We start from the raw sequence: 14,284 nt of genomic DNA on the forward strand, positions 1-14,284 counted from the left end.
AGAACAATGTCTTTTGCATTTTCCAGTATTTTACGATTGTCGGTAGTTTCGGATTGTTTCAGTTATATTCTGACCTAATTTTGTGGGATTGTGTGCATTGTTTGAAGTCAAATGTCTTGCAAATTTGTTTTAAGTAGATTTGTTTCTTTGATAGGACATTTTTATCTTCTTCTTTTTAAGCTATACGAAGCAGATGAATGCCTTAGGCAATGCAAACATCTATTAAGTTGTTTTTCTTCTTCAAATTTAACAATCTTAAGTTTGTGGTCATAAATCAGTTCTGTTTTACCTTTTTAAGTCGAAATGATAAGGTTTCCCTCTAATTTTACAAAAACAAATAATTAGAGTTTCATCCGATTAATGTCATCATGATCAATTGTGTTTTAATCCGCACCATGAAGGTATTTGGACCATTCGCGTTATGTCATGACCATTGTTACATGTACATACCACTTTTTGGTATTTCTGGTTACCGGATTTAGGACAATATTTGACCTGTTTTATGTTATTTTACGGAATTGTATACTTGTCGGCGGAGAACAGCTAGTGTCGTCTGTCGTACATGTGGTTTTATGATGGCAGTAAAATAAACGTGAAATTAGTAAGAGTGTGACTTCAATCTTTAATTTATTCAGTCCCCCAGACAAGAAAGCCCCACGACACCATCTGCTTATATACTCGACGTATTGTCAAACCATACCCGTTAATCCGGGTCATCAACACGTTACACGTTAAAAAGGTGTTATATAAATAAAGAGTAACAAAAAAACAAAATCCTTACTTATTCAATCACATTGTAGCCATTGTTACATCAATTATTTAAAAACGAGGAAATTAAATAATTGTAAGAATTGAAGCAAAATCGTTTTTTTACATGGCTTTTTTTGATTATCGAATTGTTCTTTACGAAAAGCAATCTATTAACTTTAAAAGAATACTTCAAGAAATATCTAAATGAACTGTTAACCAATATGTAAATCGCTTAACTCACAGGCACATTGGTAATTGAACCATCTTTCAGGCTTTTCTTTTCTAAAATTTCCCTCGGAATTTAAATTTGTTTTTATTAAGCTATAATTTCTTAAAAACTTCTTGTTGTTCTTAGTAAATATGTTCTTGTTCCTATAATATTCAAATATCTTGGAATGACAGTCAATAAGAATTATTAGGAACAAGTCAACAAGAACACACCAATTTAATGAAAATAAATAGAAAATTGTGTTTCTGAAATAATTGTAACAAGAATGTGTCCAAAGTACACGGATGACCCACTCGCACTATCATTTTCCATGTTCCATGGACCGTGAAATTGAGTAATAATCTAATTTGGCATTAAGATTAGAAAGATTATAGTATAGGGAACATATGTACTAAGTTTCAAGTTGATTGGACTTCAATTTCATCAAAAACTACCTTGACCAAAAACTTTAACCTGAAACTCCCACATTTATTTTCTATGTTTAGTGGACCGTAAAATTCGGGGTCAAAAGTCTAATTTGGCTTTAAAATTAGAAAGATCATATCATAAGCAACAAGTGTACTAAGTTTCAAGTTGATTGGACTTCAGCTTCATCAAAAACTACCTTGAACAAAAACTTTAACATGAACGGACTTACAGACGAACGGACGGACGAACGAACGAAGCCACAGACCAGACTATCGTAGGTGGGTCATAAAAAGACCTATTTCTCTAGCACATGTGGTTTTATAAATATTGACAGTATAAAGGTTATTTGAATTGACTCTTGGCGAATGAAAGATAATAGATACACCAATATGCATACGATATGTTAAAGATATAATAATTCAGATAGCAATTTGTGCCGTTTTATACATCAGATAAAGAGTTGTGAGTTCCTGAAAATGAAGTTAGAATTATTTGAAATATACTCTTAAGGTCGAACCCGTTAATAACCAAACAAGTATACTTTTAATATTCATATGGTCATGAAACATGAATATATTACGCATATTTGTTCTACCTTTGTGAAACATTTTATAATAATAGTCAGGTATATATATATTGATTGCGAGTAACCTACATAGTAGTGAATGAGACTTTATTTCACAAGGTTCTGTGAAATATGGTACGGCAAATATATACCGGTACATACTATCCGGCAAAACTCAGATAGATTTTCACTTAATCTGTGGAAAAAAATTACCTGTGAAATACCATGTCTGGAAAAAAATTACTGTGACAAATTATCCTCAGGATAAAATATCACAGAGGAAGAAATAAACCGTTACACATACGCGTATGGTCCAAATACTCATATGGTCCGGAATATTTACACTATTTTAAATATGGACGATGTAGACATAATGACAGCTCAGAAATAAATTAAGAAAAAACTGTGTTTATAACAGAATTGAAAAAATAGCCTCTTAATTTATGAAGTCACAAGTATTTTCAATTATTCAATATCTTCTGTGAAAACTGAAATCGCTTACCCAATAGTTTATTAACTTAAACAAGCAGCTATTAAATATCCAGACATTAATATTCTAAATTGAGATTTTTTTTCCAACACCGAACTAAAGGTTGAATGGGAACAGTGATACATTCATCAACGCCATTTAAGTACAAAGTAAGAAAAGATATTAAAAATTCAGAAGCGTGACCTAATTCGTTTGTTTCTTTTGGTCAATCCTGGTTACTCACACACTTTCATAAACCTTTAATTGTTTAACAAGATGTAAACACAGACCGGACCCCGATCTGTGTAATTAAATTAACTGGATATAAATGGTCATGAATTCTTCATCTGGTATTGTAATTGTTTTATAGTTATAAGTAACAATATGCCGATCATTTATAACCCCCCTGATAATGCTTTGTTTTGGAAGATCGAAATCCTCTACCTTAAGATTAGTGTAGTTCCATATATGATAACAAAATGATATCAAGTGGTGGAAGAATTAGTATAATTTCTATATTTTGGGGGATTTAATATCTGGATCATGTTTTCTTGTTTAATGAATGAATTCTTTGGATACCTCTGACAGAATGTAAGTAGATTCTGCATTTTATGTTTTATATATTGATTTATTATACATATTTATATATAATAGTGTTTTGTCTGATGATGAAGGCATTGTTCTCTGTTATCGTCTGTCAAAGTTCATAGTGACTAACGCTACAACAAACCAAGGAATTGTTTATTTAACTAATGTTCAATGTTGTAAAATTTGTAATTGAATATGAGAGAAATTTTCCTTGAATGTAGAATATGTCATTGAATATTGTGGAGGTTGTCAATGCATGTTGTGGAATATGTCATTGAATATTGTGGAATTTGTCAATGAATGTTGTGGAATATGTCATTGAATATAGTGGAAGTTGTCATTGAATAATGTGGATTTTGTCACCGAGTGGGTATAACTTTTAGTAAGTTCACTGTACTTATCTTTTCTATTCATAACAACGGACCGGGTATTCATTCCAGTATACATAGAAAATCATGTAAGATAATGATTTTTTTCATGAATAAAAGATTGGAGCCTGTTTGAAGCATAGGATGGCCAACGGTGGTGAGATTGACGTTATAGAATCACCTTTGTAGTTCTTGATTCATGTTCAAGATAAGATACTTTTAAAATAATGTATATTAAGTTATTCGGTATTTTTTAATTTGTTTCTAATTTACAATTGCAACATGCAAACTTACCAGAGAAATACCATGCTTAATTTTGTCGAATAAGTTTTTAGCATAGTCATACTGCAATAAGTACTTAAAGTAAAAGTGGCGGGATAATTTTATAGTCCGTGCTGAAGGTCATTTTATTCATTTAGTAACCACGAGATTTTTTTTATCAAGGACTTTTATATTGGAATTAATTTAAATACCGAAAAGGGAAATTATTCAAATCTAGTTCATTAAATCAAATTACAAAGAAATAAAGTTTGGAAGAATTATATGCGATTATTTTTAATAGAAAGTACATTGAATGGTAATACATCATACGCTTAATCAATTTTCTTCTGAAGTTCACAAAAAGTTGAAATAAAATGAACCGATATATTTTCCTGGACTTAGAACATATTCAATCAATGAGGAAATAAACTATAAATGTTAACTGTGTCACATTAATTACAGGTTGAGAAATTCAGGTTTTTAGGGAGCTACCATTTGATTTTTATGGGGGTGGGTGTGGGGGGGGTGGGGAGGGGGCGAGGATGAAAAATTTTGTCCTGTTTTTTTTTTAGTTGTAATCTCTGTCCTGCCTTTTTATTTTTCACTCAATTCGGTCCTGTCTTTTTTTTACTAGTTTATCCTGCCTTTTTTTTTGCCAAGATGCTCATCCTGCCTTTTTTTTTTACTCAAAACTCCTGCCCTGCCTATTGTTTTCAAATTTCATCCTAGCCCCCCCCCCATAAAAATCAAATGGTAGCTCCCTTAGTTGTAATTTCTTATAGTGCCGACATTGAGAGGCGAGTATTTAATCTCTCTGTACATTTTTCATTATACTTAGAGAAACACTCTCATCTTTTCAATGAGATGTGAATAAACATAGTGGTTTTTAGACCAAAATTTGTTGCCACTGTCAAAATGTTGAAAATATATCTTTTTTCAACATTTAGTATTAAGAAACTTTAAAGACCATATAAGAACTTCTGTCACCTATCCGTCTTTTGATCCTAATTTGGTTTTCCAAAATAAATAAGTTCAAGTGGTAATATATACATATGTATGCAGATCTTGTATTAAAATAGCTAATGTACCGTTATACATATACAAAGACGTTTCTATTTGAATACATCTTTCCTTATCAATTCATGTCTTCCATAATTGTTTTTTTCTTACTTAACTTCTCCTTTTCGTACTGTGATGGACAAAATAGGATTAAATAAGATCGTTGAACTGTTGTAAATAAACCAACTATCCACAAGACACCAAAAGGTCGAGGATGTTAGTCATCGTATAACCTTAAACAATGGACAAAACCCATACCACCTAGTGCTCGATGTACAGTAAGTGATGGAGACAGTTAATTGTTTAACTACTAATCCGGCCGTTTGTTGTCTGCTTTAAACTTTCACGTTTAGTCAATTTGCGGCTGGTTTTTTTTTTAAGTTATTATACGGTTAAAAATTTGAACATGATTGAACGCCTGGCACACAGGGTCCTGTGTATAAAGTAGGGTTGTTTTATATTCATCATTTTGTCACTAGTGGATAGTTGTCTCATTTGAAATAACACCATATCGTCTCATTTATGCAACAAGGATCTGACAAAAGATCTTGTGGATTAGATAAAACCTTGCTAAGAATCGGATATAAAATTGCAAACATAAATAAAAATCTATATCGTATGAACTAAGTAATGATTCCGGACAAAGAGGTGAGTGGGTGTGCTAGTCGTAACGTCAAATAATGTTACTTCTTGTTGACAGAATGCCATACAAACCTTACAGGAAAATGAAACAAGCAGAGACGTAAAATAATTAGGCTTGAAATATTGATGAAGTCACCGATTAGCCTTGACACAATCCTCGGGAGGTATTGTAGAAAAGTTTGAAAGATGTATGTACATGTACACCTACAAAGTCTGTAATAAACAACCAAATAGATTACTTTAACAAGGCAATATAACATAAAATTGTTAAATTCAATATAGGGGTTCTCCGTTCAAATAAAATTATCAATGAGAAAAAAGTAATGCCAAATACTGAATATATAAAAAAAGAAGATGTTGTATGATTGCCAATGAGACAACTATCCAAAAAAGACCAAAAATGACACAAACATTAACAAATATAGGTCACCGTACGGCCTTCAACAAAGCCCATATTGCATAGTCAGCTTTTAAAGGCCCCAATCAGACAATGTAAAACAATTCAAACGAGAAAAACTAACTTCCTTATTTATGTAAAAAAATGATAGTCTACTACTATATTAAACCTTTTATTTAGTAGTATATATTGTCTAACTAACCTTATTGACTGTTAAAAGTCTTGTTTGTACCGTGAGGGCACTGATATTTATAGTCGTTGGTGGTATTCAAACTTAGCAAACAATGGAGACAACATCTGATTTGAAGGTAGGACCATAATCACGTGTATGGGCGTCTCTAAAATAAAAGTATTTGTACCTTAACATGACACATGAAGGTATATATTATCTTTTTTCCGAGACTAGTATTAAAGTGTTGGTACATTTGTACATGTAGGAGGGAGATATTTTCATTTTAAGTTGGCATTTGGTTTAATAGGGCCTCCAGTTACACCTAGTAGTTCTCTTGTTTGATGAGAAATACATTGAGACCCTTAACCAAAGTCACACCAACTACACCTATTCATATTCGAATTCTACATGTATGCAGTAAGTTAAAACAAAATTTGATAATTTACCGTTCAACATGTTCAAATGAAATAAACTTTTGGCCCTATCAATTTTAAACGTAAGACTTGCCGTAAAGTGATGAGATATTTTATTGAAACCAATTCAGGATTTTGTTTTTTTGACAATCACAATCAAAAAAAATAATACTATGAAATAAAGTCTCTTGACAAGAAATTATGACGTAATAATTGAATAATGGATGTTTGATCGGTATGGACAAATATAAATTGAATTATAATTAGAGAAACCTGATTAAATGTGGCATTAAGAAAGCGTTGTCATTTACAGAATAAATTCTGCACATGGTTTTAATTGATAAACAACTATGAGAAATTAATATATCAGTATATCATTGCATGTTATTCGACTAAATGTCAATACTAAAAGAATTTTCAACGACAAAATATCTTTAATTGATTTGTTCATCTGTATACAGCCTCATTATTTAATAATTAATTAACGACCAATCTTTTGTTACCGATCAAGCAGTAATTATATGGCGCCTTACGGTAGAATTGTCTTTAAATAATTAATCCGAAGGAAACGCTAGAGAGAAGATCATAACTCATCCGAGTCATCATTTGGCTAAACACCATTGTTTCGTATAAAAATGGAAGTAGAGGTCAATATAATGATTCATTTATTAAAAGAATGGATCTAAAAATTAGTAAGTCTTTAAAGTTCAGTGGCAACTATAACATGCGTATGTAGGACGATAAACTGTAAATACATTGATCTCTATCAAACTTGAATCATGGAAGTATATTATATTTTTATAATGTTCAATATTAAGCTTTTTGATTAACGGGAACTCGGGAACACAGTGGTCTTAGTGTTTCAACTACCACAACAAAAGTCTGTCAATACTGAGGTTGAAAGTTCGAGCCCCTGCAAATCACATTCGACTCCAAATCTATTTGAATAAATCAATGGTCAGTGGTTCTCATCAAGTACTCCGGTTTTCTCCACCAGTAACATATGACCGTAACGATACAGCTAATAATGCTGAAAGTTGCCTTAATCAAATATCAAATGTGTTCTCTGCAATAATTTATTTTCCTCTACAGACTTCTGCTGAATCCATAAACGCACATCTTTAAGAACCCAATAAAAAATGTTTACGTTGGGTACATGTACATTAAAAAAATGTGTACATGCATGTCTCATTGAAAGAAATCCAAAGTGCCGAGTGCAAGGTTTTCATATATGTTCATTGACTCAATAATTTGATTTCTTCCTTGAGAATACACGACAACAATGTTTATATGTTTGTTTATTGAAACTCTTTCACAATAAAATAAAAATCTTTACTTTCAGGGACAAAATTACTCAGTTCTAACCTTTGTGCTTTGTTATCTCGTCCGATTGTTTTTTGTTTAAGTGTTGTTTATTTCATAAGTTGTCAGAAATCTTGACCTAGATTGACACGTGACAGTATGAATCTATTAATTATATACTATGATATATTTAGTAGATTTTAATCTTCTATCAACGCTCCTGTAAGATTTCTTATACCATGAAATACATACATGGAATATCTGTTTATTCTCTGGCCACGGATTTTGTTGATATCTGTACTCTAAGGGATTATAGCTAAGTTTGTATGCTAATTTAAAGACTTGTGTGTTTTGTCAACACTGTACTAAAAAAAATTGAAAGTTATTTGATTTACATATTTACATTTATCAAGGCTGGTCAAAAAGATCAAACTCTCTCTCTCTCTCTCGCGCTCTGTCTTTCCGTATGTCCCCAGCTCTCTCTCCTTCTTCATTTAATTATATATATATATTTTAAATGACACTTTTTGTTAAACAACTTGAACAACCAAGACAACTATATACTATCAATATCTCTGCTTTATAACCTGTTTACTGATATACCGCTTGTAATCTTCTTACTGTGGTATTTTACAAAAATATAGCACAAACATTTCGAACAAATCTAGGGCACACCAAATGTATGGTGACCTATAGTTGTTACTGTTTGTGTACTTTTGGTCTTTTGTAGATAGTTGTCTCATTGGCAGTCATACCACATCTTCTTTTTTATATAATCTAGTTCGTTGCCTGGTCTGGTCGTCACTTAAATAAACCCATTTATGCTATTTCTACACTGTTATAGTGCAGAAGGGATGATAGAACTAAAAGGATTATGAACTCTAAGAGTTTAAATGAAAAAAAATGCTAAAGAATTGAACAGAGCATTACATAAACTTCCTTTATCTCACCTGTTTTCACTACAAAGTCGTTATAAAAGACGACACTATAGCAAATTTGCAATTAGCAAAGCTTTGCAAAAATCAACACTTTCGAGAAACATAGATTGATCCAGGGGGTCAGGGAGAGGTGCGACCTTCCACCTTTTTGTGGTACAAAATTGGTTGATTATATAGGGTATCACTGAAGCATGACTGGAGCTTCCACCCCTTATGGCAGTCAGCGCCCCCCTTTCCCCATTATAAAAGGTTCTTAATCCGCCACTTGGAATGAGATGGTAACTACATTAAACATTGGTAAACAGGTGTCAGACCACCAATTAAAAGTCCCTATCTAATCAACCAAATCTTGCAATTTTCATAGCTTTCTAAATTTTTTATCTTAAGTTTAACCTCTTACAAACCAGGTATGTCCTGAATCGTACAGGTATCACCTTTCTTCATGCCAATTTTCGACTTACCTTTAAAGCCATATAAGAAAGAAGAGACCGTCCGAATGGATGTACCACTAAAAATAACCCCTGGTTTTCTTGAAATCTTAAATTAGTATACTATGGAGCGCATTAATCCTCAATTTTTAATTTCAACTCATAGACAAGTAAATTTGGGTTCAAAATGTTCTTAATATATTTCTCTTTCACCAAAAGTTTCATTTCTGCAAATTTGTTGGGTAGTTTAAGTAATGAATGACATCAAATGCACTATTTTTTGTCCCGAGTAGACCTACTTTTCTACGTTCTAAATTGGAGGAAGTAATTGGTGGTCTGACACCTACAAACACAAAAGGCACAGATAGTTATTGTATGGAATTGTAAACCGCAATAAATGCGCATTGAAACCAAATGAAATTGAATAGTAATAGCTCTACCCCAAGGGTTACTTAAATTTTTATATAAAATTGAGAATGGAAATGGGGAATGTGTCAAAGAGACAACAGCCCAACCAAAGAGCAGACAACAGCCTAAGGCAACCAATGGGTCTTCACTAGAACCATCTTAACCTTATGAAACAAGGATTAACAAATGTCTCCTTTCCTCCTTTCAGCTTATTTGCTTTTAAAACGTTGTATTTATAATACAGTCTCTCGTAAATGGAACTATGAGCCGGAACACATGTTAAATACATTAAGTTATCATGTCCCTGGAGACATGGTACCACGTCTTCGCTCAACCGCCTAATTATTTCTATTATCTGTCCTCATTATACAATTACAGCAATTAAAAATCAATAATCAGTAATTAAGTAGTCTCTCTGTTGTTCCGATATACAAATGATATGCAAATGAGCAGTTGTAGGTTGCAATTTATTTAAGTTAATTCCAATAAAATGTAAATGTATCAGTTTATCCATAATAATTACCCTGTATTTGACCATTGGGCATGGTTTGGGATATTTAATTGTTATTAGCTATAACAGGGGTTCAGTAAAGGATAATTATATAGAATATTATGTTCAGAAGGAAGAAATTGCATTCAATCAAATGTAGAGAAGATTTTATAGATTGAACACGTATGAACCACATTTTTCTGGATTTATCTGAATCAGGAACGTCGAAACCAAAAAGAAAATAATATGTGAATAATTGAATAGTTATTTGAGCTACCTGACCTAAAGAGATTACAAAGAGTAGCCAAATGGAAATAACCTGTTTTGGGTCGTTAAACATGGTGATGGTACCCTTCAAAACTTTTTTTTGTTTTCAGTTTACCCTCGCAAGAACTATTAAAATATGAGCCCAACAATTTTAAAATACCAAAGAAACCAGTATGATTTTTTTTAAAACTTATTACAAAAGCGAGCTTAAGGTGGTACCCAACACTTTCACTAAAATTAATTTTGCTCGTTTAATTTTCATAAAATTTTAACGAAGTATTTATTTTGACCCTTTAACCAAAATATATAAATTTCAAAAATTTTAAACCAACCATTTTATCAGAAAAATTACACTGGTTATATGTAGCAGTTTGACAAACACCAATTTTGATAATTTTAATATTCCCTTTACAACACAACGTAATTAAAACGTTTAGCTGATTTTACAGAGTTTACTTATCTCCCTGTAGTGAGTATCTGACGTGTTTTTTTTCGTTCTTGAAAACAAACGAAAAAGGAAAAGGGAAGTTTTACAAAAAGCCAATATCTTGCATCCGAATTGGAAACAAATAGCAAAGTTCTTTAATCCTTTAAAAAGTATGTTACTTCCACTTATTAATAATTGATTATTTGTTGGGCGCATAACGACCAGTGGCAAATATATCATAAAGGACTATGTTAATACAAAAAATCGTTACACGTATATAACGGTTTAATTTACCATATTTATGATGTAAGATAAGAAAACTTTATTTTGATTCGGCATAAGTACAAATAAGCAACACAAGCTCTAAGGAGCATTTGACCGAATATAAAAACATATAAATAACATAAAAACAGTGCATGTTGACATATAAAACAACCTGTAATACAAAGTTGAAATATCACATATATACATAGCATGCAATAAAAATAAGCAACACGTTTTTGAATGAAGTAAAAACATACTTGACTAGAGCAACCAAAAGCAGCATAGTTAATAAACAGCTCAAGAATTATCTGCAAGCAGAACAGTGACATTCCAAACCGTTCCAGGACTGAACAAGACTTTTGAAATGTGAAAAACAGTTTTCAGTCCTGAAATGGTTTGGAAGGTTGTTTTATAAAGTAGCAGCAGCAAATTTGAACGATTTTTTACCATTGTTATTGTACCTGTACCAACTCATGATTTCGCGACAACTAGTAACTGTTGTTCGTTGGTGTTTGTCTATGATTATACGTCTATGATTTCACATGATTTAAGATTAGCGGTTTATGTCCGTTTTCGTATTGTGCAATCTTTTTGGTAATTCGTATTATCCTTTTGATTAATCACGGTGCAGGAGATGTTTGTATTCTCCATTTTAACCGGATAATGGTATAAACGTTTGGAATTAGTAGCTGTTAACAGACTACAGTAGCCAGACTCCCAGTTGAATTGATTCAATTGAGTAAACTTGATGTTTATTTAATCAACACAAGAAATCTAGTATGACATAATCAGCTTAAACAATGCATGTGTACTATTATTGTCTTAAAATGAGATTTGTAAATTACAAACATACATTTATCTTTATTGAATACCAATACACTCAGTCAACGTTGAGACTTAAAACAAAAGAAATCACCGATTATTGTAAGTTTTAGAATATTAAAATATCTTATAACGCGATTTGTAAATTACAAACATACATTTATCTTTATTGAATACCAATACACTCTGTCAACTTTGAGATTTAAAACAAAAGATTTTTGCAAGTTTTGTTGTTTAAAAACTTTAATTATTCAAATAACTTACTATTGCTATCCATACATGATTAAATACCAGTACACTCTTTCAATACCGAGATTCTTATACATTGTAAGTTTTGTTGTTTAATCTTAATAAAATACCTATATAGTTGGGGTATAGTTTGGATATCGAGTAGGAATATGTGATAAGAAAATAAAAATCTAACATCTAAAATAACTAGCTCATGGTGAGTTTTCAGTAATTACGAATTCGAGTTTTTTTCAATTACCTACGCTACGCTTTTTCTTATTTCGAGTTTACTTGATTAAAACACTACGCGTACAAGCGGTAATTGGTCGATGGTTTTTGCTCTAAGACCATGAAGAAAATCGTTCCTTAAGCAGATGGTTTATCGGTTCCATTAAACCAATAAAGACTAGTGTTTATATAACGATTTTTGTTAAATCTTTTTTTTCTTCGCGTAGGTGTTTTATCTGTCTTTGATTTTTCAAATTTATAAAAGAGATAACAAGATATTTTAAAGGGTTGGATGAAGATGGGATTGAAAGAAAAGAAAAAAAAAGTCAGAAAATATTGAATTGAATTATAGAACAATAACTGATACAAAGAGATTCATGTTTTCAATCGATCATTTGTTCAGTATAATCAGTGCTTTAGTCCTAACGTGATTTATAACATTATTTTCTAAATTTCCCGCTGAACGCTTAACTACATGTGACAGTGATGTTAGTGTACAACAAATCAAATGTTTCAGTGCAACTCCTTTTAATGGGACACATAGTAGTGATTGATTATTATACAAGTGAACCACGAATTTAGATGTACAACGAAAAACAAATCATCTGTAGCTTTGTATACAGACTTTATCAACCACGAAATCAAATACTCCCAAAAAGAACCAATTTTTTTTCAATCCACGTAAATAGATATCAATGAAAATAAATGAATACACATTACACAGTACCCAGTTCAAAACACATCTTAACTTAAATAGATTTATACATCCGGAATCAATTATTAATTTGTGTTGGCATATTTTAGTGTGCAATAATATTTGACACTTTATGCGATGTTTTTTTTGTATATTCTATTAATGCAATGGATTTCTCGAATTTGTCATTTATATGCTATATGAAAATATTTATGACTGTACAAACCCCATTTGGTAAACTAAATGTTGATAACCTTATTGAAAAAGGGAAAATAATGCGGTTTTATTTTAAATTTCATATCATATTAGCCAAGAGTTCCCGTACAAGTAACATATATTTTGCTAATAGAATAATATGTTTTTCTACTGACCCTGGATCTGTACAGTTGCTGGTTTACTACTGGATATCCGAGAGGATACCGTTTGCACAATAACCAGTCTTTCTAAATTTCCCTCTGAAATCATACCTACACGTGACAGTGCCGATACTGACAACTACTCAAATGTATCAGTGCAACTCCTTTTATAGGACATACAGTAGTGGTTGATTATTATACAAGTGAACTACAAATTGTCTGTTCCATGATCGGATTGTTGTCTTTGACTCATTCCCTATTTCAATTCTCAATTTTATTTCGTATAATCCAAACTACAACCAAGGATGTGTCTAACTATACAAATCCTTGCTGCAATGATGTAACTTAAAAATAAATAGTAGCATATACGGCAACTTGTTATACCTGATATTTAAAACACAATGTGTGTTTGTTCTCTCCAATGGTTTAAACCAACAGAACTTTAGAGTAGTACAAAAACTAACCATTACATTTAATATATTGTCAATTTTTAGACTTAGCCTTGGTGATATACAAAGAGGAACATAAAACTAAAATGTATGACTTAAGAGAAGATGATTCCGGGATAACATGTGGAGCAGGATCTGCTTACCCTTAGTTTCCGAATCACCTGCGATCATCACAGTCTTTCTTTCTCTCTGTAGAAGGCAAAATGAGATGCCTACACAGCTACCTTTGCATAGGTTCTACTTCTGTATTAAAAATATGTAGCACTGGAAATTTACTTTTAATATTTAGTACTATTCTTTTACTTTAAAATTATTGAAATATTTACGTACCTGTATTTTACAGTACTTAATTTGTACTTGAAATTTAGGTACTACAGATTTTTGGTTTTACCGTTACATTTCAACATTTTTAAAGTTTTTCTATTTTAAATCTCTTAAAATTATGATTTTCAAACATGGAATATTGTATTATTTCTGTACCAAAATATTTAGTACAAATCAAGTACTGTAAAATACAAGTACCAAAATATTACAATAATTTTAAAGTAAAGAAATAGTACTAAATATTAAAAGTAAATTTCCAGTACTACATATTTTTAGTAAAGAAATAGTACCTATGCAACATTAGCTGTGTACTATATTTCGAATTGTCTCTACTTTGT

General features: G+C 31.4%; 1 protein-coding gene across 1 annotated transcript in view; it reads left to right on the forward strand.

The window, feature by feature from the left end:
• Positions 1-2,841: 2,841 nt before the first annotated feature.
• Positions 2,842-14,284, forward strand: part of LOC134693939 (innexin unc-9-like) — a 132,100-nt gene continuing 120,657 nt past the window's right edge. The window contains exon 1 of the mRNA XM_063554900.1: positions 2,842-3,012. Coding sequence (XP_063410970.1) covers positions 2,984-3,012 — 29 coding nt within the window. The 5' untranslated portion in view covers positions 2,842-2,983. The remainder of the gene's footprint in view (positions 3,013-14,284) is intronic.

This window comes from Mytilus trossulus, chromosome 13 (genome assembly GCF_036588685.1).
Source record: "Mytilus trossulus isolate FHL-02 chromosome 13, PNRI_Mtr1.1.1.hap1, whole genome shotgun sequence".
Lineage (NCBI taxonomy): Eukaryota > Metazoa > Mollusca > Bivalvia > Mytilida > Mytilidae > Mytilus > Mytilus trossulus.